Source organism: Mobula hypostoma, chromosome 6 (genome assembly GCF_963921235.1).
Source record: "Mobula hypostoma chromosome 6, sMobHyp1.1, whole genome shotgun sequence".
Lineage (NCBI taxonomy): Eukaryota > Metazoa > Chordata > Chondrichthyes > Myliobatiformes > Myliobatidae > Mobula > Mobula hypostoma.
Genome location: NC_086102.1, coordinates 115,202,726 through 115,227,226, shown reverse-complemented (window position 1 = coordinate 115,227,226; position 24,501 = coordinate 115,202,726). Strand labels below are relative to the sequence as shown.

The 24,501-nt window shown below is 43.0% G+C and overlaps 1 protein-coding gene across 1 annotated transcript in view; it reads left to right on the top strand.

Annotated features, from left to right (window-relative positions):
- The window catches only part of ftcd (formimidoyltransferase cyclodeaminase), a 54,786-nt gene that overhangs the window by 25,128 nt on the left and 5,157 nt on the right, over positions 1-24,501 (top strand). Inside the window, exons 6-12 of the mRNA XM_063051514.1 lie at positions 3,552-3,689; positions 4,982-5,113; positions 9,641-9,702; positions 11,761-11,890; positions 15,009-15,170; positions 19,658-19,701; positions 21,231-21,369. Of these exons, the coding sequence (XP_062907584.1) occupies positions 3,552-3,689; positions 4,982-5,113; positions 9,641-9,702; positions 11,761-11,890; positions 15,009-15,170; positions 19,658-19,701; positions 21,231-21,369 (807 nt within the window). The remainder of the gene's footprint in view (positions 1-3,551; positions 3,690-4,981; positions 5,114-9,640; positions 9,703-11,760; positions 11,891-15,008; positions 15,171-19,657; positions 19,702-21,230; positions 21,370-24,501) is intronic.

Below are 24,501 nucleotides of genomic sequence, written 5' to 3'. Positions count from 1 at the left end.
GAATCTCTTGTGTGTAGAATCATCAGATACCCAGTAATACCGAACCATATACCCCACCTCCCATATACTGTGTGATACACCACCATAACCCCAGACCCCATGTACCTAGTAATACTGAACTATAACCCCCAGTTTCTCTCAGAAACTCTGCCACAGCTCCCGGATACCCACTGATACAGTATCACAGCCTGCAGACACCCACAAATACTGGACTATAACCTTTAGATATCCAGTAATGTGGTGTTATAACTCCCTTTACCTACCTACATGGGAGCACAATCCTATGATACACAGCTATGGTATTATAACTTCCAGATATTCATTAATCCTGAAATTTAGTGAATATAGATATTCGCTAAAATGCACGATAGCTTCCAGATGACCAGTGTTACGTACCCCGTAACTGGGTTGCCAAACCAGCAGAAATGGACCACTCAGTTGGAGTCTGGTTTAACAGAAACTAGTAAAGTTTTATTAAAGAAATAAGTAACACTGTACTCTAATCGTAAGGATATAAATGTAACAGGTTAGCAATGATAAAACACACATGTAAACAGAACTAGGGTAATAGGAATCAATCAAGCTCTATCGCAGTCTAGGGGTAAAATGATCAGTCTCAAGTGACACAGAGTTCAGTTCAGCTTAGTATAGTTCGCAGTAATCGCTGTTGTGCTGTTGGAGAGAGAGAGAGAATGCAAATTTTGATTCAAACAGACCTTTGATGTTCTTCGCAGTTAGCTTTCGGGCAGACCCTTTTTTATGTCTTCTGTGGTCACCGACTGTGACCCCTCTGCTCCGGATACGACCGTTCTTCCGCGGTGAACCCGGCACCCAGGCAAGGGCGGACACACACTCCAGGTTCTGCCGATCATACCCTTTCACCCTTTGCGTCTATGGTCGGTTCCCACAACCAGACCTCCAAACACACACCAACTTGTGGGGGCACACTGCTCTTCCAGGGTCTCGTTATCTCGTGATCTCGTGGTGTGTGTCGTGCCTTAGCGAACCTGTTCTTTTTATCCCCCTGCTGGGGTATCACCTGTCCATCAAACTTCAAACAGTTCAGGTTCAAAGCAATCGGTCTGTCAATATCTGAAATGTGTTTCTTTCTCGTTAAACTCTCTCTTCTCTCTTATTAGCATTTTGAATGTTTCTCCATTGTCTCCCTTATCTCCCTCATCAGCATCAATCTTCTGATAACTTGGTTTGTCGTCACACCAGTAAAACCGTACTCTAACCCTGGAGATGTCCACAGATACTGGACTATAGCATTTAGATATCCAGTAATGTGGTGTTATAACTCCCTTTACCTACCTACATGGGAGTATAATCCTATGATATACAGCTATTGCATTATAATTTCCAGATACTCACTAATCCTGTAATATAGCCTTCAGATATTCACTAAAATGCACGATAACTTCCAGATGGCCAGTAAAACTGTACTCTAACCCTGAGATATCAAGAGATACTGGACTATAACTTCCAGCTATTTACTAATATTGGATTATAACTCCATATGTCAAACTACTGTAACCTCCAGTTATCCAGGAACATTGTAGCATAACCCCCAGTAGCCAGTAACACTGGATAGCCAGTAGTAGAACATAGCCCCAGTAGCCAGTATTAGAACACAGCACCATACAGGCCTTTCAGCTCACAACCTACTCTGAGACAATCTGCTTAACCCTCCACTTGTCTATCATTCATTACCTATCTAAGAGTTTCCCAAAGACCCCGAATGTATCTGCCTCTACCACAGGCCTGGCAGGACGTCCCATACGCCACCACTCTCTGTGTAAAGAACTTATGTCTGCCACGTCCCCTTTACGTTTGTCCAATGACCTGAAATTTATGTCCCCTGGTATTACTGTACTTTAACTCCCAGATGGCCACTAATAATATAACTCTCAGATTCCCATGAAAATCCCAGTAATGCTGTACAATAGACCCGAGAATCCTACAAATACTGGACAATAACTCCCAGATATTCATTAGTACTGTATTATAAGACCATAAGACATAGGGGCGATTCAGCCCATTGAATCTGCTTCGCCATTCCATTATGGCTGATCTATTATTCCGCTCAACCCCATTCTCCTGCTTTCTCCCTATATTCTTTGATGCCCTGATTAATCAAGAACCTATCAACCTTGCTTTAAATATAACGAGTAACTTGGCCCCCACAGCCGTCTGTGGCAATGGATTCCACAGATTCACTCCCTCGTTTAACCTCTCAGATACTCAGTAATAATATAATTTAATCCCCCCTTCATTACCTGTTAATATTGCACTGTTTACAGTGCATACCCTCATGAATGCTGAGCCAAGATACCCACGAATAGAGGGGTCATGGTAACGTGTCCTTCAGCCTTCCAGGTCAGTACTGATGTAGGCTGACGTCATCCCGATCCCCACACTCATTTCTCACTGCCACAGACTTTATCAATCAACCACACACTTACTGTACCTTCTCGTGGGTCTTCAGTGACTTGTGCGCAGGCCCATCTGGGCCCCTTCACACATCAGCAAGACCCAATTTCTCGCAATTTAACAAGTAACACACATTTTGATTGTGTACATCAAAATGGATGAAGTTGCACTCTGCCATGTCCTTGCCCACTCACCTGATACACTCCAGATGTAAAGGGAATGCCAGTACTGGTGGCTCTGGTGTATCAGAATCAGGTTTTTCAGAATCACCTTTAATATTACCGACCTATGTCGTGAAATTTGTAGTTTTGCAGCAGCAGTACCGTGTAACACATTAAAAAGCCTAAATTACAATGAGAAATATAAATTACTTAGCTAGTCCAAAAAAGAGCAAAGATAGTGAGATACTGTTCATATGTCAGTTCAATGTCCGTTCAGAAATCTGATGGAGAAGGTGTTCCTATAATGTTGAGAGTGTGTCTTCAGGCTCCTGTGCTTCCTCTCTGATGGTGGCAATGAGAGGAGATGAGAAGAGGGCACGTCCTGGTGGTGAGGGTCCTTAATACTGGATGCTGCCTTTTTGAGGTGTTGCCTTTTGAAGATGTTGTTGATTGTGGGGAGGCTAGTGCACTTGATGGAAATGGCTGATTTTGCAAACCTCTGCAGTTTCTTCCTATCCTGTGCAGTGGTCCCTCCATACCAGATGGTGGTGAACCCAGTTAGAATGCTCTCCACGGTACATCTATAGAAATTTGCTAGAGTCTTTGGTAATCTCCTCAAACTCCTGATGAAATACAGTTGCTGACACGCCTTCTTTGGAATTGCATCAATATGTTGGGCCCACGATAGATCCTCAGAGATGTTGACGCCCAGAAACTTGAAACGCTCACCCTTCTACTGCTGATCCCTCAATGAGGACTGGGATGTGTTCCCCTGACTTCCCCTTCCTGAAGTCCACAATCAATTCCTTGGTCTTACTGACACTGGGTGCAAGGTTGTTGTTGTGACACCACTCAACCAGCTGATCTATCTCACTCCTGTATGCCTCCTTGTCACCTGAACCCAGATTTCATTTATGTGGAGACTCTTTCAGTGACGTGTTCTTTTGCTTTGTGCAGCCAGGACGTCTGAGCAAAGTGCAAGCTATTGGCTGGTACTTGGAAGAGGCCAATATTGCCCAGGTGTCTACTAACCTGCTTGACTTCGAAGTGACTGCACTGCACACAGTATTTGAAGAAGTCCGTAAGGATGCTGAGGTATTGTGGAAATACTTGCACATATGCTGTTGTGTAGGCTCATGGAAACAGGCCCTTTGTCCCAATTCACCCATGTTGACCGAGGTGTCTTCCTGAGCTGATTGCAGTTGCCTACGTTTGGCCCATATCCTTCTAAACCTTTTCTATCCTTTGATCTGTCCCAATGTCTTTTAAACATTGTGATTGTACTCACTTCTTTCTGTACTGAAGTGTCACATATGCCTGCAAGTGTCAACGCACTTGTGGTGCCAACACTTACGCCAACTCACCCTTCCTAACCCGTTCATCTTTGGAATGTGGGAGGAAACCAGAGTGCTTGGAGGAAAGCCATGTGACCATGGGCAGATGGGCCTGCCCTGAGCTGGAATAGTGTGCTAACCACTACACTGCCCCGACCCTCATTCTACTGCCCCATGCACCACCCTCCGTGTTAAAAACCTGCCCTTCAGGTCCACCTCAAATCTTCGCCTCTCACCATAAACCTACACACTTTGAACTCTTATTGAGTATTGGACTCCTCCATCTGGGGAAAAGTCTGTGAGCATACTTTTATCTATGTCCCTCATAATTTTATACACCTCTATGAGATCATACCTCACCGGCCTTCTTCCCACTCAAGCCCTCAGGTCCCGGCAACATCTTTAGTGAACCTGTCCTGTGCCCTTTCCAGATTAATCACGCTTCCTATTAGACAATGTACTGTAGCTCGATTGCCTAATAGCTGACGATTGCGGTCTCAGTTGTTGGATCATGGTGCATTTGTGATCCAAAGGTACTTCAAAAGTCAAGATCAAGACTTCAAATTTGATGCCTTGGGCCATGTTATTAGGAGCAACAAGAACTCTCAGACTAAAGATAACAGAATTCCAGTGATAACAATTAACCTATAAAATAGCCAGATTCAAGTGATGTGACACCTTCTGCAGAAGACTAAGAAGGTTCTAGAAAAATACAGTAACAACTGTACTGTAATTGCTGGAAAATTCACTGAACAGTTACATTCATTTCATCATCATTATGTGCCATCTCTACATGTGTATAAGGTGAATATATACAAATACAAGCAGCTACAGTACAGTTGATTCTCTATTTTTCCAGAAGCTTCTCTGTAATGTTAAATTACAAGGAAAATATAAGAAAAATAACAATTCTACTTCCAAATCCAACACAATGTTCTGATATTAGTTTGTTTAGCAACTGGAGCCATCCTTCAGTTTCAACTCCAAGTCAGAGATTTATGGCATTATTTTCTAATCGATTTTCACAGTTGATAAATGGTGCTTGCTCCCTAGGATCTGAACTTGCCTGTGGTGGGCTCTCAGCTTGTAGGCCTCGTCCCACTGAAAGCTATGATGGACGCTGCAGAGTTTTACATGAAGAAAGAAAACTTGTTTATTCTGGAGGAGGAGCACAAGATTCGATTGGTACGTGTGTCAACTTGAATCCCTTTCACTGCGATGGACTTATACAACTCTACCACAGATTAACGTTAGCAATATTTGTACTGCAGATCAAACTGTTCCACACAGTCAACTCCTGACTCCAGTCCTTGGATACAACAATGAGTATCCAAGGCTCTAATAACAGCTGGACATTATGTTGGAGCGTGTACAGAAAACACCCTAGTTCTCATTTTCATAAAACAGTGCAGATTAATAGCAAAATAAAAGGAGAATTGATGGACGTGTGAGAGAGAAAATGGTGAGGGGTAGAACCAGGTAAAGAGGGAGGAATGAGATGAAAGAGATTCCTTGGAATTGTCACAGACTTGATGGGCTGGATGGCCTACTCTGTGTGATGTAATTTAAAGTTTAAAGTAAATGTATTATCAAAAATATGCATATGTCACCATATACTACCCTGGGATTCATTTTCTTGTGGGCATTCACAGTAGAACAAAGAAATACAATAGAATCAATGAAAAACTGCACCCAAAGACTGACAAATAGCCAATTTGCAAAAGAAGGCAAACTGTGTTGATGATAAATAAATAACACTCACTAAGAACATAGGTTGCAGAGCCCTTGAAAGTGATTCACTGGGTTATGGAACCAGGTTTGTGTTGAGACGAGTGAAGTTATCCACTCTGGTTCAGAAGCCTGATGGTTGAAGGGTAATAATTGTTCCTGACCCTGGTGGTGTGGGACCCAAGGCTCTTGTACCTCCTTCCTGATGGCAGCAGTGAGAAAAGAGCACGGCCTGGATGTGGGGGTCCTTGATGATGGATGCTGCTTTCTTGTGGCAGCGCTCCTTGCAGATGCGCTCAATGGTTGGGAGGGCTACAAAGATGCAGAGTGGATGCATCATAGGTACGTGTGGATTTTCAGGGCATTGACCCCTCGCCGACCCTTTCAACTTCAGTTGCCCCTTGGTCAGGTGTCTTTTGATGCCAGGTTGTTTTGTGGGCTCTCAAAACTCAGGGCTGATGATTTTAGTTCTCATCAAAATAGTTTGGTAACTAGTTATGCTTTTCAAACAAAACAAACAGGTTCACAAAAACAACAGAATGAAGTTCTGTAGAGGCTGTAACACTGATTGGAATTAAACAATTTATTATCATAAACATGAGCATGCCCACAAGCTGGGGAAGTTATTAGAGGGGATTCGGAGAGGCAGGATCTATCAGCGTTTGGATCAACACAGTTTAACTAGCGATAGTCAGCACGGAAAATCATGTCTGACAAACCTCAGGGTTTTTCAGAGAGGTAATCAAGATGATAGATGAGGTCAGGGCAATAGAGATTATCTACTGTATATGGACATTCTGAAGGCCCTTGACAAGGTCCTGCATGACGGGCTACTCTGGAAGGTTAGATTTCACAGGATCTACAGAAGACAGATAATGAATCTAAATCATTGGATTCATAATGGGCTCAAGGGCAGGAGCAGAGAGTGATGTGTGAAGGTTGTTTCTCAGAGTGGAGGCCTGCCACTAATGGTGTGCCACAGAAATTGGTGCTGGGACCTTTGTTGTTTGTAATTTATGTATATATATGAATGTACAAGGCATGTTTCACGTTTGCAGATAATATTGAGAAAGGTTATATCATAGACGGCAAAGACATCAAAAATTAAAGGTGGATCTTGATTAGCTAGGTAAATGGCAGAAGACTGGCAAATAGCTTTCAATTTAGATAAGTGTGAAGTTTTGCATTTTGGGAAGTCAAACTATGGTAGGACTTATACAGTGAATAGTCAGGCCCTGGGCAGAGTTGTGGAACAGTGGGACCTAAGAGTCTGAGTTCAGTGATTTCCGGTTAAATGGGACACATTGGGACCAAAGCATTTTGAACCAAGTAAATACCTGCCCCAATTGGCCAAAGTTTCATGGAAATAGTCAAAAAGGTATAAAAAAGATGAAATGAGTACCAAATTATGTATTTAAATAAAATACAGAACAAAGTAGAACACTATCAATTGTATTACAGTACTATAAAACTGTGCATTAGTTCCTAATAGTAATTGACAGAGGAATTGATCCAGTGTATAAAATGAACAAAATGAACTCAGACACCAAGTGCAGATAATAGACTGTCTATCAACAATAACATCCTCCAAATCTTCATTTTCATTCTAACATTTAAAATGGTTGTTGATGCCTTCAAATTGTTCATAGTTCCCAACTTGTTGAAGTAGTAAAATTGTTACATTTTGACTCTCAGCCGTTTCTGGCATCTCCAAGATGAATGCTTGAAACCACAGTGAGCAAAACAGCTCTGAATTTTCTTACTGCTTATTTCTCATCTTCTATCCGTGACAAAAATCACTTATTTTTGAACACAAAGGCACACATCTGATGCTAGTTACGAACTGTTCACTCTAAGCGCAGTGTAGCATCTAACGGCCACACAGGGGTGCACGACTGATGCTACTTAGAACCTGTTCGGCAAAGTTCCTGCCCCAATTAAGTGGTATAGTGTCCCAAATAAATGAAGGAAATCCTGACAATTCATCAATTTGTTTTTGTTCTTTAAGAGTTGTCCCACATAACCGGCTGCCTGATTAACCAATGGCCCAATTAACCAGAATCCACTGTATATAGTTCGCTGAAAGCAGCATCACGGGTACACAGGGTTGGTGAAAGAGATTTTGGCGCAATGGCCTTTGTCAGTCAGGGCACTGAGTACAGGAGTTGGGACATTATACTGCAGTTGTACAAGATGTTGGTGAGACCGTACTTGGAGAATTGAGTACATTCTTGCTTGCCCTCTTATAGGAAAGACATCATTAAACCGGAAAGGTTGTAAAGAAGATTTTCAAGAATGTTGCCAGGCCTTGAGGGTCTGAGGAACAGGCTAGAACTTTACTCCTTGGAGAATAGGAGGTCAAGGGGTGACATTACGGATGCGTATAAAATCATAAGGGCATAGATAGTGTGAACGCACATAACCTTTTTCGTAGGGAAGGGGAACTAAAAACTAAAGGGTATAGGTTTAAGATGAATGAGGAAAGTTTTAAAAGGGACACGGGTGGGTGGGAGGGCAGCTTCTTCATGCAGAGGGTGGTCCGGATATGGAACAAGCTGCCAGAGGAGGTCGTTGAGGTAGGTACAAAACAACATCTAAAAGACATTTGGATCCGTGTGTGGTTAGGAGCGTTTTGGAGCTATATGGGCAAAATGAGATTTGTTTGCTGATCACCATTGTTGGTATGGATACATTGACCTGAAAGGCCTGCTTCCATCCGTATTATTGTAAAATAACAAGTGGTGGAGATTTTAATTTAAAACAGAAAATATTGGAGATACTCAGTAGATATGTGAAAGTGGCAACACTGACTGATAATTTGCTGAGGAAAAGATTGGGATATTCTTCTTTACTAGTTGGGGCAATGAGTATAAGAGCAAAGAAGTTATGCTGTGCCTTAAATAAAGCCTTCGTCAGACCTTCGTACAGTGTGCAATTCTAGTTACCATGATAAAGGGTTCCGAATCAGGTTTATTATCATGGACACGTTGATGCACTATCAATTACTCCAAAAGACTGGAAGTAGAGTAAATACTGAAAGGCTTTTATTAACAGCAACGTCCATGCTAAGTATCTGCCCTGGACTGAGGGAGGAGCAGTGACACAATCGTCATTATTCAGGGGTCTGTGGGAGGAACCACAGGAGCAGTCAGCAGAGGGGCGTGTCCAGACAGGTAACCCAGTTACAACATATATATATGGTTTACGAAACACAGGTCATGAAATGTGTTGTTTTTGTGGCAGCGATACAAGACATAACAGGAATACTGTAAGTTATAACAAAAAGTGAAATAAATAGAGCAGAATAATAGTGAAGCAGTGTTTGTGGGTTCATGGCCTGTTCAGAAATCTGACAGCAGAGGGGAAGAAGCTGAACTTAAGACAATGAGCGTGGGTCTTCGGGTTCCTCTCTGATTGTAGTAACAAGAAGACGGCTTGTCCCAAATGGTGGGACTCTTTAACGATGGATCCCGCCTTCTTGAGGCACCACCCCTTGAAGATGGTGGGGAGTGTTGTGACCCTCTGCAGCCTCCTGTGATCTGGTGCATTGGAGTCTCCATAACGCAAAACCATCCTGCAGCCAGTCAGAATGCTCTCCATAGCACGACTGCAGAAATTTATAAGGGTCTTTGGTAGCATACTGAATCTCGTCAAACTCCCAATACTATACTCTGGTCCAAGTGTTGGGACTTCGGGTTGATATAGAGGGGCGCCCACCAGACAGTATGGATGAATTGGGCCAAATGGCCTGTTTCAGTACTGAATGACTGGTGACATCACTGCTGCTAATATACATATATAGCTATATTTTCAACCATTTAAACTTGTTATTAGACTGAGGTATTAAAAGTTACACCACGACGGAACTAAGATAGTTAAACTACGGAATAGCTATTTACTGAACTGAAAGAACCGGTTTGAGAGGTTGAATAGCTAAGTCATTTCCTGTGGTCTGTTAACATCACTTTATCTATTTTACTGCAGGTCATAAGCCGTCTGGGACTGGACTCTCTTACTCCTTTCAATGCTAAAGAAAGAATAATTGAGTAAGTTTTGAACAGGAAATCCACTGATGTATGTCTCATCCACATTCTTTCTTCAAACATCCAATGGACAACCATGCAAATGAAAAGAAGTTTCTTGTATGATTGTTGTCTTTAAAAAGTCACAGTAAGGGGCCGGTCATGGAGTCATAGAACACCACAGCACTAAAACAGGCCCTTTGGTCCATCTACTCCATGCCAAACTGTTATTCTGCCTCGTTCCATTGACCTACACCTGGTCCATAGCCCTACAAACACCTCCCATCCATGCTCTTAACCAAACTTCTCTTAGATGTAGCAATTAAACCCAAATCCACAACGTCTACTGTCAGCTCATCCAACACTAACACTACCCGCTGAGTGACGAGGTTCCCACTCAGGTTCCCCTTTAATATTTCACCCTTAACCTATGACCTCTAGTTCTAATCTCACTCAACCTCAGTGGAAAAAACTTGCTTGCATTTGCTATATCTATACTCATAATTTTGTATACCTCTGTCAAATTTCCCCTCATTTTCCTGTGCTCCAGAGAATGAAGTCCTAACCTATTCAACCTTTCCCTATAACTCAGGTCCTCAAGTCCCAGCAAAATCTTTATAAATTTTATCTGTACTCTTTCAATCTTATTTACATCTTTCCCATAGGTAGGTGACCAAAATTTCACACAATACTCCAAATTAAGCCTCACCAACATCTTATACAACTTAAATAACATCTCAACTCCAGTACTCAGAACTTTGATTTATAAAGGCCAATGTGCCTAAAGCTCTCTTTACGACAGTAATTACCTGTGACACCACTTTCAATGAACGATAGATCTGTATTCCTGGATCCTTCTGTTCTATCGTACTCCTTAGTGCCCAATCATTCACTGTGTGCAATGGTCATGCAGGACAGTGAAGGTAAGAAACTTCATCCCCAGGAGGGTGGTGATTCTCAGCAATTTTCTACCAAGATGACTGTGGAAGCTTAGTTGCTATATATTCAAGACAATGATAGGGTTTCAAATATTAAGGGAATCAAAGGATATAAATTGAGTGACATACAAGAAGCTGGAGGAACTTCAGTCTTCATCTGGTCTGCTGGGTCTTGACCCAAAACTCTGACGTCCATTTCAACGTTCAGAGTACTTCAAAGTATATTTATTATTGAAGCAAGTGCGTCACAAGGAGGTATCGAGGTCCAGGTCTTGTAGCTTAGTGATTAGTTTCAAGGGGATGATAGTGTTGAATGTTGAGCTGTCGTCGATGAAGAGCATCTTGATGTATGCACCTTCACTGTCTAGACGTTCCAGAGCTGAGCGAAGAGCCAGTGAAATGGCACCTGACGTTGACTTGCTGTGACAGCAGGGAAATTGGAATGGATCCAAGTCACTCCTCAGGCAGGAGTTGATGTGCTTCATAACCGACCTGTCAAAGTACTTCACCACAGTGGATGTAAGCGCTACTGGATAATTGTCTTTGAGGCAGGTTATCACGTTCTTCTTGGGCACCGGTGTGATTGAAGCCTACTTATAGCAGGTGGGTGCCTCAGACTGCTGAAGTGAGAGGTTGAAGATGCCAGTAAACTCTCCAGCCAGTTGATTAGCACAGGTCTTCAGTACTCAGCCAGCCACGCCATCTGGGCCAGATACTTTCCATCCGTTCACTCTCCTGATGGATGCTCTCATGTCCGCTGTCCGTGACTTCACCTGCCTGAAGGGTGCCTGGCCTGCTGAGTTCCTCCAGCATTTTTTACATTGTTCCAGGTTCCAGCAGTCTCTTATGTCTCCAACATGAAATTAGCATAGGAAAGTGCACTAAGGTAAAGATCAGCCATGACTGGTGGAGGAAGCCATGGCTGACTCCTACTTCTAATTCTACTGAACAGCAAAGACAACTGCAGATGTTGAAAACCTGAAGAAAAAGAGAATTCTGGAAATACTCAGCAGGTCAGGCAGCATCTGTAGAGAGAGAAAACTAACCCCGTTTTCCTTGTCACAGCTGCTGCCAGAACTGCTGAGACTTTTGTGCACCTTTTTTTTATTGTATCCCTGTTTCTTGTTTTTATTATCCTTGTCAGATACATGGTGCCGGATGAGAAGGAGGAGGGCAGGCTGGCTTCTTTGCCTCTGCGGGAATTTATCCGGAGCGTTGGAGCGCGGACTGCGGCCCCTGGGGGAGGTTCCGTTGCTGCTGCTGTGGCCGCCATGGTTGGTACATCATTTCAGATGGGCTGAAAATTACATGTGACTGGCGCATTTGGGTTTATGTATCTCCAAATGACAACGTCATTTTTATTATGTTTAATCTCACGATAGTCCAGCTGTATGATTCATGAATGGTGAATAATGATCTTAGAACACATGCATCTCTAGAACTTGTTTGTCCACCCCGTTTTTGTGGATGTGGGTTGTGCACAATGTTTACTTCCTAGTCAGATCCATCAGATCTCCTGCAAAAAAAAAAGTAGATTGAACACAGTTTTGGTGGTCTACACACAAGATTGGCTCTGCGCAGTTGCCAGCTGCAGTAGCTTGCCTATTTTGATCCCTAGGATGCTGTCGCACTTTGAAGGAACTCCCTGGATTTCAGGGAAACGCAGGAGGGTGGGAGATTGGCGAAGGTGCAGAGCTCCCTTGCGCGCATAAGACCCCCCCTCCCCATGTGACTGTTGGTCCCAAGCCGCGGGTGTGTGTAGTATGGAGAGGCTGCAGCCAGTGATGAGGGTGGCGGACACTGAACAAGATGTGGACCCTGTAACTGGCAACCATTGTCAGGCTTAGCACAAAGCACGCATGGTCTTCTCAAAAGCGCTTGGTGGTTTGTTGGTTGCATCCAGAAGCTCCAACATGAGCAAGCAAGGGGAGAACACAAGCTGCCTAATCTATGATGTCAGAATCAGGTTTATGATCACAGACATATGTCATGAAATTTGTTGTTTAGTGGCAGCAGTACAGTGTGTGACAAAAGAGGGTTACAAAAGTACACATAGACTAAGATGTTAATTGTCCTGTGCTATCACAAGTGGGATCAACAGTTGATCTGCCACCTGTCTTCAGGAGAGAGAGATAAGTAAGACAATGGAGCAGCATTTGGAAATGTTAATGAAGAGACGAGAGAGTTTAATGGAAGGAGACACCGGTCTGAGTATTGTCAAGACCGGCTCCTTTTGAACCCTGAACTGTTTGAAGTGTGATGGACAGCCGATACCCCAGCAGGGGGATAAAAAGGGGCAGGTTCACTAAGACACCACACACGACACCACGAGGTAACGAGACCCTGGAAGCGGTGTGCCCCCCACAAGTCGGTGGGAGTTTTGGAGGTCTGGTTGCGGGACCAGCCATAGACGCACAGGGTGGAAAGATACGGTCGGCGGGAACCTGGTGTGTGTGTCTACCCTTGCCTGGGTGCCGGGTTCACCGCAGAAGAACGATCGTATCTGAAATGGAGGGGTCACAGTCGGTGACCTCAGAAGACATTACAAAGACATTACAAGTTACTAACTGTGAGGAATATCAAAGGTCTGTTGAATCCGATTTGAATATCAGCATTCGCTCTCTCTCTCTCTCTCCCCAGCGGCACGACGGCGATTACTGCGAACTGAACTAAACTGAACTCTGTCACTTGTGATTGATCATTTTACCCCTAGACTGCGATAGAGCTGATTGACCCTATTATCCTAGTTCTGTGTACGTGTGTGTTTATTCATTGCTAACCTGTTGCATTTATATCCTTACTATTAGAGTACTGTGTTGCTTATTTTTTTAATAAAACTTTCTTAGTTCCAGTAATCCAGACACCAGCTGAGTGGTCCATTTCTGCTGGTTTGGCAACCCAGTTACGGGGTACGTAACAAGTGCAATACATAAAATATACTATAAATTGCAATAAGAAATGTAAGTAAATTAGTTGTGCAAAAAGAGAGTGAAAATCGTGAAGTAGTGTTCATGGGTTGGTTTATTGTTCTTTCAGAAATCTGATGACAGAGGGGAAGAAGTTGTTCCTAAAACATTGAGTGTCTTCAGGCTCCTGTACCTCCTCTCTGATGGTAGTAACAAGAGGAGCTCCTGACTGACACAGAGCAGATGTCACGCATGCTCAGATGAACTGGGCCTGGAAGTGACTCTGTTCAATGGGTGCGATTTTATCCGAAAATTATCGATAGGTGCATCTAACATTTGTGTGATTTGTCCATTGAAAAATAAATGAATGGGTACATAGTTTAAACTAAGTACCTTGAATTGAAAAGGTAGCTTCACTCAGTCACTGAGGACATCTCCTGTGAACTGCATGTTCTGTGATGTTAAAGTATGAAGCAATTTTCCCTAAAAATTACTTGTCTCGACCAGAATTAGTAATTTTGGCTTTTTCTGGCACTCTCATTCAACTGCATCAAATTTCTTAACAGCCTGTACTGGATGGCACAGTGGCATAACGATTAGCACGAGCACTTCACAAGTGCCAGTGTCAGCGGTCAAGGATCGGGGTTCAAATCCCGTCGCTGTCTGTATGTTCTCCCCATAACCGTGTGGGTTTTCTCTGGGTGTTCCAGTTTCCTCCCCAAGTTGTATGGTTAGTGTTGGGGTCAGCTCAGCTCAGTGTTCGTTATCATCAGGCCACCCCGATTCAAAATCGACCAAATTGGCAACAAAAATAAGAGCAAGCAGAAACCAGAAACACATCGTACTTGAATTAGAGTCGACAATCCACAGGCCCTGCTCTGGCACCATCCTCCGACTGCATCGATGGAGAGAGTGAGATCATTCAAACACAAGGATCTTCCCTCAGGAGCAGCGAGTGGGAGGGTGAGAGAGGCTGTCACACGCAGACATTTTGTTCCGGCAGCAGTGAATGCGAGGTTGGGAGACAGAGCTGAACACTCACTCGCCCTCCACACCCGCTTTGATGATTTCAATCTTCCTCAGCGCTTTATTTGGCGAGAGACGGAGTCGATCGTGGGCTCATGCCCCATCTCCTAGCTTCCTGGCCTCCATAATGCACACTTTGCTTGCAGCCTTGTGGGACTCTCTCGGAGACAGATCACCTGACTGACACACTGCCAGCATACAGACAACAGGCTCCAAAAGTAGCAGAACCACATCCGAAATAAAAAGGTGAAAAAGAAGTGAAAGGAGTTGCTTCGTGACCCACCTTGAGGATGACGCCATTGGTAGTGTTGTTCGCTGATGCCACCTTATAAGTGAGGGCCCTGTTCTCCTCCACCTGTCCAGCTGCATAACCCCAGAAATCCCTCTGTGATGACCGATTGGATACTATGTCAGGGTGTAGCTGCCACTCACTGCTCCTTGTTGCAATGTGTTTCACCAGGGCGCCGCACTGGGCTCCATGGTTGGACTAATGACCTATGGGAAGCGGCAGTTTGAAAATCTGGATGGAACGATGAGAAGACTGATAGCTCCATTCCATCATGTCATGAGCGAGCTTATCTCTATGGTGGATGATGACTCCAATGCATTCAACAGCTACATGGTGAGTGATGCTGATAAAGTGATAAAGAGTTTGCAATTCCACAGGTGCATCAGGATAACATCAACATGTTCAAGCATATCTGCTTGATTTATGCAGTCCTCACAATTGTCAAGGTCCCTCTCACTGGGGAATACTGAAGCAAAGTATTCATTAAGGACCTCTCGTACCTCCTCTGACTCCAGAGACATTTTTTTCTGTTATCACTGATCAGTTCTACCCTCACTCTGGCAGTTGCCCTGTTCTTCACATACACGTAGAACACCTTGAGGTTTTCCTTAATCCAATGCGCCAAGGTCTTCTCATGCCCCCTTCTAGCTCTCGTAAGTCCATTCTTCAGCTCCTTCCTGGCTCCCCCGTAAATATATAGAGCCCTGTCTGATCCTTGCTTCCTAAACCATAAGTAAGCTTCTTTCTTCCTCTTGACTAGATGTTCTACATCTTCTGTCAACCACAGCTCCTTCACCCTACCATCCTTCCCTGCCTCAATGGAACAAACCTATCCAGAACACCCAGAAGTGTTATAAGTCTATTCAGAAACCCAAGCAAGTATTTGTTCAGAGGAAATCCTGTCTGAATACTCATCTGTTGGAAGTTGTGGTATGTGTTTCCAGGGCTTTATATTTTCTGCCAGATGGAAGCGGGGGGGGGGGGTGGTGAAGAGGCAATGTTCGGGGTGGTTGGGACTTTTAATTATGTTGACTACTTTACCAAGGCAGTGGGAAGTGGAGTCCACAAAGGAGAGGTTGGTTTCTGTGATGTGCCGAGCTGTGTCCTCAACTTTCTGCAATTTCTTGCTAACTCAGGCAGAGCAGTTTTATACCAAGCGATGATGCATCCAATTGGGATAATTTCTAAGGTGCATTGATAAAAATTGGTGAGGATTTAAAGAGATGCACCAAATATTTTCAGTTTCCCAAGGATGTACAGGTCCAAAATATAAGAACCATAAGGGCTTGGTGATAAGAGGAAGGTTGATGTTGAGATTGGAAGCCTGTAAGCAGTAGTCTACTGGGACCCTTACAATTGTTACATACACTACATTGAGGATCTAAATAGTAATGTAGGAGATTTGAATCAGAAGTTCCCAGATGACAAAAAACATTGGTGATGATGTTACTAGTGAGAGATTCAACCTCAGCTATGAAACAACATTGGTGAGTTGGTAAGATGGACAGAGAAATGGTAGGAAGAATTTAATCCTGAAAAATGTGAGATGATTTACTGTATATTGGGAAGACCAATGAGTCTAATATGTATGAGAGAACCCTCCGAAGTACTGAGGACAGAGGGATCTTGCTGTACATGTTCTAAGATCCCTGAAGACAGAAGCAGAAGTAGGTATAAGGTATGAGATAATCTATCACTCTCTTGCTTATCAAGAGTATATTTACAATACTTCTACCTTAAGAAAATTGTTGCTTCCAGTGCTCGAGACTGGGCACCCAGTGAGAGGAAATATTTCACCTGAAAGTGTTTTAAAGGGATGATCCCTTATTTTTAAACAGACACCCCCAGTTCTAGATTCTTCTGCAGGAAGAAAATATCCTCATCACATTCATCCTGTCATGATTCCTTATACAAGACATAGGAGTAGAATTGGGCCATTTGGCCCATCGGATCGGCTCTGGCATTCCATCATGGCTGATTTATTATCCCTCTCAACTCCATTCTTCTGCGTTCTTCCCTTTGACACCCTGTTCAATCAAGAACCTATCAACTTCCGCTTTAAATTTACCCAATTACGTGGCAACGAAGTCCATCCACAGATTCACCACCCTCTGGCTAGAGAAATTCTTCCTCATCTCTGTTCTAAAGGGATGTCCCTGTATTGTGAGGCTACACCCACTAGACTTCCCCACTATACGTTTTAATCAAGTTTATTTATTTCTATTTATTGAGATACAGGGCAGAACAGCCCCTTCCAGCCCTTTGAGCTGCACCACCCAGCAATTCCCTGATTTAACCCTAGCCTAATCACGGTACAATTTACAATGACCAATTAACCTACCAACTGATATATCTTTGGAATATGGGAGCAAACCAGAACACCCGAAGGGAACCCATTGGGTCATAGGGAGAACGTACAAACTCCTTCCAGACAGTGTTGAGAATTGAACATGGGTCACTGGTACTGTAAAATATTGGGCTAACCACTATGCTATTGCGCTACCCTACCGGTATCCTTGAACGTTGTCCTACTCTTACAAGGATACTAGCTGAGTCCATCCGAATTTTCCCCGTAGGATGAGGTCCAGAGCAGTGAAAAGAATGAGAACCTTGAAAGAAGTCAAGAGTTTTGTTGTACTTGTGTTACGTGAAATTTAAACCATCTAACCTAATGTTGATAGAAGATCCAATAGCACTATTCTGAGCAACAGCAAGACAGTTATTCCCCTGCCCTGGCCAATCAGCATTTGTCAACCATGTTAAATGCTCATTAGTTACTATGTTGTTTATTGGAGCTGGTTGTGTATAAATTGGCAGCATGTTTCAGAATGATGGCACTGACACTACCTCAAAAGCATGACATCTTCATCACAGGGTTTAAAATGCAGAAAAAGGGATGTGAGTGGTGCTGTGAAAATGCAATACAAGAGCACAAGCAATGAAACAAAGCTTTACGTCCCATTGGGTTTGCTCTACCATTTCAAATGATCACGTGTGACCCGATGAATGAGTACTCATCATTAACCCAGTTTCTCTTTCCACAAATCCTGCCCGACCTGCTAAGTGTTTTCAGCAGGTTCTATTTTCCTTTTGGATTGACATAATCTTGACCTCAGCTCCAACTCCACCTTGTTCCCCTGAAGTCTTCACTATCCTTTAGATTGAAAATGTGTCTCTTGTGGCCTTGAATATAGGCAACACTTCAGCCTTCACAACTCTATGGCTGACAATTCCAGAGATTCACCATCCTCTTAGAACTTAATTAGTTGACTTCTTATTCTAAAGTTATACACTTATTTTGCTGGACTCCTGCTGGGAGAAACATTCTCCCAACACACCCCATAAGATCATCTCTCATTCTTCTGAACTCCAATGAATGTATGTCCAACCTACTCCACCTGTCTTCCCTTATTACAAACAATAATGGATCTAAAAATGGTAGAGTCAATGGAGAAGATGCAAAATGGCGTTACAAGGATAACACTGGAAGCGAGACATTATGCAAATCAGGAAAGGATTGGGTAGGTTTTAAGCTCTTTACTCTGGAAAAGCAAAGTCTAAGAGGATGACCAAAGAAACCAGGGTTGGAGATCCGTGCAAGTCCCAATGTTGAGGCCTGAAGGCCAAAACTGAGATTGGCGACTCTTAAGGTTGCTACAGAGATTTGGCAGAGTCCAAAGGGCAAAGCTGAAGGGTGAAGTCCAGAGAACCGCAAATCCAGAGGTAGAAGCCGGAAAGTTGAAGAACAAAGTTAGAAGCCCAAAGCATTCTCGATGCTTGGGTCTCATGACTCCTTCGGGTCTCTATCTTTGGAATAAATCCAGTCAAGGATTCAAAAGAAATCCGTTTACTCACAGCTGGATAAAACTAAAACTTCAGAGAGAAAGAGCAGAGGATGTGCTGTTTAGCTCTAAATAAATAAGTTGAGATGGAGCACACACAGGCAGGATCAAAGAATAGTCTCTATTTTCTAATGTATGTCATTTCATCTCACACACTGAGTGGCTACTTTATGAGGTATACCTGCACACCTGCTTGTTAATGCAATTATCTAATCAGCCAATCATGTGGCAGCAACTCAATGCATAAAAGCACGCAGACACGGTCAAGAGATTCAGTTGCTGTTCAGACCAAACATCAGAACTGGGAAGAAATGTGATCTCAGTGACTTTGACCATGGAATGATTGTTGGTGTCAGATGGGGTTTTTAAGTATCTCAGAAACTGCTGATCCCCTGGGATCTTCACACACAGTGGTCTCTAGAGTTTACAGAGATTGATATGAAAAGTGAAAAAACATCCACTGAGTGGCTGTCTGTGGTCAGAGGAGAATGGCCAGAATGGTTCAAACTAATGGGAAGGTGACAGTAATTCAAAAAACTGTGTTTTAAAACAGTGGTGTGTACAAGAGCATCTCTGAATGCACAAAAACACACTGAACCTTGAAGTGGATAGACAATAGCAGTAAATGAGCACAAACATACCGTATACACAATGGCACTTTATTAGGTATAAGAGGTACCTAATAAAGTGGCCACTGAGTATAAAATGAGAGGCAGCTTTAGTGTAGGCAACGCCTTTCACAGCACGGGCAGTGTGTTACCAGGTATAAGAGAGAATGAAGGAGGAACAGGGTGTAGTGGATCTGAAACTACACGTCTAACATTTCTATTACAATGTTGATGACCTTCTTTAACCAATGAGGAGATGGCTTTTCAATATTTGGTGGGTTACTATTCGCCACTCAGTGTCCTGTGCTTTCATCCACTTAGTGAATAGTTTGCATCATCAGACTGGTCTCATGTTGTTTTCTTTCTTCAGGCTGCCCTCAAAATGCCCAAATCAACGTCAGCGGAACAAGAAAGGTGAGCCATACTATCCAGATTCATGACACGTACAGTCCTCCAGACTGTTAGTCGCAGAGAACGACAGCACGGAAACAGACCCTTTGGCCCCTCTAGTCTCTGACAAACTCTTATCCTGACCAACACCTGGACCATAGTTCTCCATACCCATCCCATCCAAATACTTACCCAAATTAGATGTTGAAATTGTACCCGCATCCACCGCTTCCTCTGGCAGCTCGTTCCACACTCGCATCGCCCAGACAGTGCTCAGTGTTCTGCAGTACCGCCTTTGTAGTCCACTGCATTCTTGACCTCGTGCTCCCTCGCGCTAAGTGACTCGTGGCGAGAGCAGCACGGGGAATTCACTGTTGCCCGTGCCGGCCTGCACTCCTGTGGTGTCCTGGACAGCGGTGTGGTGCCGTGATGCTGCGAGCCACAGGGTGCCACGTACTGCTGTCCTCAGCTCCCTGTGGCACCGTTTGGTTGCCGTGGAAAACATGGCTTCTTATTAAGCACATTGGAAGAAAGTAGAGGGGGATATCAGAGGTAAGAGTTTTTTTACATGGAGATTGGTGGATGTATGGAACGCACTGCCAGGGGGTTGTGAAAGAGGCAAATACATTAGGGGCATTTAAGAAATCCCTTTGTAGGCATGTGGATGATAGAAAAATGGAGGGTTATGTAGGAGGGAAGGGTTAGATTGATCTTAAGAGTAGGCTAAAAAGTTGGCACAACATCATGGGCTGAGGGCATGTACTATTTAATGTTCTACGTTCTCTATGGAGGCAGGCATGAACCAGGAGAGTGGGCACACGTGTAAATGGTAGTTAATGGAAATCAGTGGAGTAACAGATCTTCAGCAGAGGCGAGAGGAAAAGAGATGCTCTAGAAACTCAGTCCCAGAGAGATTGCCTCCATTTATCGAAGCTGAAAGCCCTGCAGTGGTTTGAAGATTCAGTTATTCTCTTCTTAATTTTTTTAAAAAATAGATACAGCAAAGTAACATGCCCTTCTGGCCCAATGAGTCTGCACCACCCAATGACACCCATGTGACCAATTAACCTACTGACCCCTACATCTTTTAAATGTGGAGGAAACGCAGGTGGTCTCAGGGAGAACGCACCAACTCCATACAGACCGTGGCAGGAACTGAAGCATTACGTTAACCGCTACGCTGCTGTGCTGCCCCTGATTCTGATCAGGTGTTTTCAGCATCATCTCATGCCATCTCATTCCTTGCACAAATGATTTTTCAGATATCTTGCTCATTATTCTTACAGAGCAAGTATTCTTGCACGTGCTATAGCTTTACATAAAGGAGATCACCGTGAACAGTTCCCAGCCAATAATGGAATCCCAACTCAGAAAGGATCCAGTTCATCTACTTAATCACTTGCTCTTCTCTAGGCGTCCCTCTCTCAGACACAATACCCACTGCCCACACCATCCCGAATACCAGGCACCCACTGAGGATAATCTGCCAGTCCCATTCCGACTGTTCAATGTGGTTCCGAGTGATAGGACCCCCATCTTGTGTCCTTTTGCAGGCGCCAAGAAGCAATGCAGAAGGGCCTGAAGGAGGCCGTCCTGGTGCCACTGACGTTGGCAGAGAGAGTGACCAGCCTCTGGCCACACCTACAGGAGATGGCAAAGTTCGGAAACATCGGCTGCAAATCTGATCTGCAGGTAGACATGCTCAGGGGCACAAAACTTTGAGTGGGGTGTTACTTCTCAGCCCACAGCCGATAGAACCAGTGGTCCCGTTCCTGAAGCAGCTACAAAATATACTGAGAGAACCAATTCTATTATGCTATAGAACATAGGACAAAGAATACAGAGTGGTACAACACAGGAACAGGACCTCGAGGTTTAACTCAAAGTAGATTATCAAAGTACATAAAGGTCATCGTATACTACCTTGAAATTCATTTTCTTGCAGGCATTTACAGGAAAATAAAGAAGTAAATAGAATTTATGAAAAACTGTACATAATCAAAGACTAGCAAACCAAGCAATGTGCAAAAGTTGCAGAGTGAGTCTATAAATTGTGGAATTAATTCAGAGTTGAGGTGAGTGAAGTTATTCACTCTGGGTTAGGAGCCTGGTGATAAGTGTGTGGGACGTGTGGTTCCTGTACCTCCAGCCCGATGACGGCATTGAGAAGAGAGCATGCCCTGGATGTTGGGAATTCTTGATGATGGACACTGCTTTCTTGTGGCAGCACTCCTTGTAGATGTGCTCATTGGTGGGGAGGGCTTTGCCTGTGATGGACTGGGCTGTATCCACCACTTTCCTGTTCCTGGACACTGGTGTTTCCATTACCAGACCGTGATGCACCTGGTAGGATACTCTCCGCTGTGCATCTATAGGAGATTGACAAAGTTTCAGACAATATGCCTGTATCGTTCATAATGCTAATCCAACAGCATCTGATCATGTGCCTGTGTAAATGTCTCCTACACATTGCTACTGTAATCTGTCACTTCTGTTTTACCACCTCCCCATGTGGCACATTCCAAGCACCTACCACCCTGTGTTTAAAAAAAACTTGCCTTACAGCTCTCCCTTAAACTTCCCTCTCTCACCTTAACCTGATCCCCTTGAGAATTTGACATCTCCATTCTGGGAAAAAGACTGGCTGTATCTATCCTTTCTCATCATTTTGTATGCTTCATTCAGGTCACCCTCAGCATCTGCTGCTCTGGAGAAAACAAACCAAGTTTGTCCATCCTCTCCTTGGAGCAAGTATTCTCCAATTTGGGCAACGTCCTGATAAACTTCTTCTCCACCTTATCATTCTTCCTGCAATAGGATGACCAGACCTCCACACATTACTCCATATATGGTCTAATCAAACCATGGCTCACTAACTTCTACGCTAAATGCCCTGACCAATAAAGGCAAGCATGCCACCATATCCACTTGGTTTACCACTTTCAGAGAGCTTATGGGCTTTCACTCCAAGAACCCTCTTCCCATCAGTGCTCTTAAGGGCCCTGCCATTTACTGTATAGCTTCTCATTCTACTCAGCCTCTGAAAATGCACTATCTCACACTTATCCAGATTGGGAGTGGGAATGTAGCTCAGTGGAAGAGCTCGTGCCTTCCACATGTATGAGGTCCCATGCTGGGGTGGCATGGCAGCATAGCAGTTAGTGTAATGCTATCAGTGTCAGTGATCCAGGTTCAATTCCCGCCACTGCCTGTAAGAGTTGGTACATTTTCCCAGTGACCATGTAGGTTTCTCCCCACATTCCAAAGATTTATGAATTAGTAGCTTAATTAGTTACATGGATGTAATTGGGAGGCGTGGGTTTGTTGGACTGGAAGATCCTTTTACTATGCTGTATCTCTAAATAAAAAAAACTTCACCCGCCGTTTCTGCACTTGCATTTCAAACTGGCTTTCTTTTTAAATCTTTTTATTGAATTAGTACACAAAAGGTAAACCATGTAGAAACTAATACACTGTTGCGATAAAAATTTACAAGAGATATTAATACACAAAAAAATGGTACAAACAGTGCAGTTTAGATATAAAATAACAAGGTAATATAATAGTATACTAATTTTCCATACATATCAATAAAGAGAAGAAAAAAAACCCAAGAAAACCCACCGTGCAACTAATCTAAAAAGCAAAGCAAAGCAATGGGCTATCTGGGTATCAAGTAGACTTAAACAACTTAAAACAATCACGTCCCCAAACCCAACCTCCATTAAAAACAGTTAAAAAGCAAGAAGGGAATGTAAATATGGGCAAAGAGAAAAAAAAAATTAAATTACATTAAATGAAAATGTTGAATAAAAGATCTCCAGGTCTGTTCAAATTTAACTTGTATCATAAAGATTACTTCTGATTTTCTCCAAATTTAAACATAGTATCCTCTGAGAAAACCAAAAGAACGTAGTTGGGGCATTAATCTCCTTCCAATGTTGTAAAATACATCGTTTTGCCATTAAAGTAAGAAATGCAATCATTCTACGGGCTGAAGGGGAAAGATTACTGGAAATTTTAGGTAATCCAAAGATAGCAGTAATAGGATGGGGAAAAATATCTGTATTCAATACCTTTGAGATAATATTAAAAATGTCTTTCCAAAAAGTTTCCAAAGTAGGACAGGACCAAAACATATGAGTTAAGGAAGTTATCTCCCCATGACATCTGTCACAAAGGCGGTTAATATGAGAATAAAAACGAGCTAATTTAACTTTAGACATATGTGCTCTATGAACAACTTTAAATTGAATTAGGGAATGTTTGGAACAGATAGAGGAAGTATTGACTAGTTGTAAAATATGCGCCCAGTCATCTGCCGAGATAGTAAAGCCCAATTCCTTTTCCCAATCTGACCTAATCTAATCGAATGGAGCTTTCCTAAGTTTCATGATAATATTATAAATAATAGCCGTTACACCTTTCTGACATGGGTTAAGGTTAATTATAGTATCTAAAATATATGTAGGGGGTAACGTCGGAAAGGAAGAAAGTATGATACTTAGGAAATTTCTAACTGGAAGATATCTAAAAATATGTATCCTTGGTAAGTTATATTTGTTAGATAATTGTTCAAAAGACATAAGGGAGCCATCTAAAAATAAATCCAAAAACCATGATATACCCTTAGTCTTCCAAATTTGAAAGGCACGGTCCGTAGAAGAGGGGGGAAAGAATATGTTACCTAAAATAGGAATCGCAAGCCCAAATTGGTTAAGATCGAAAAATTTTCGGAATTGAAACCAAATACGTAAGGTATATTTAACTATATTGGGTTACAAACCTGTTCATGGCGTTTCAAATCGAAAGGAAGAGAAGAAC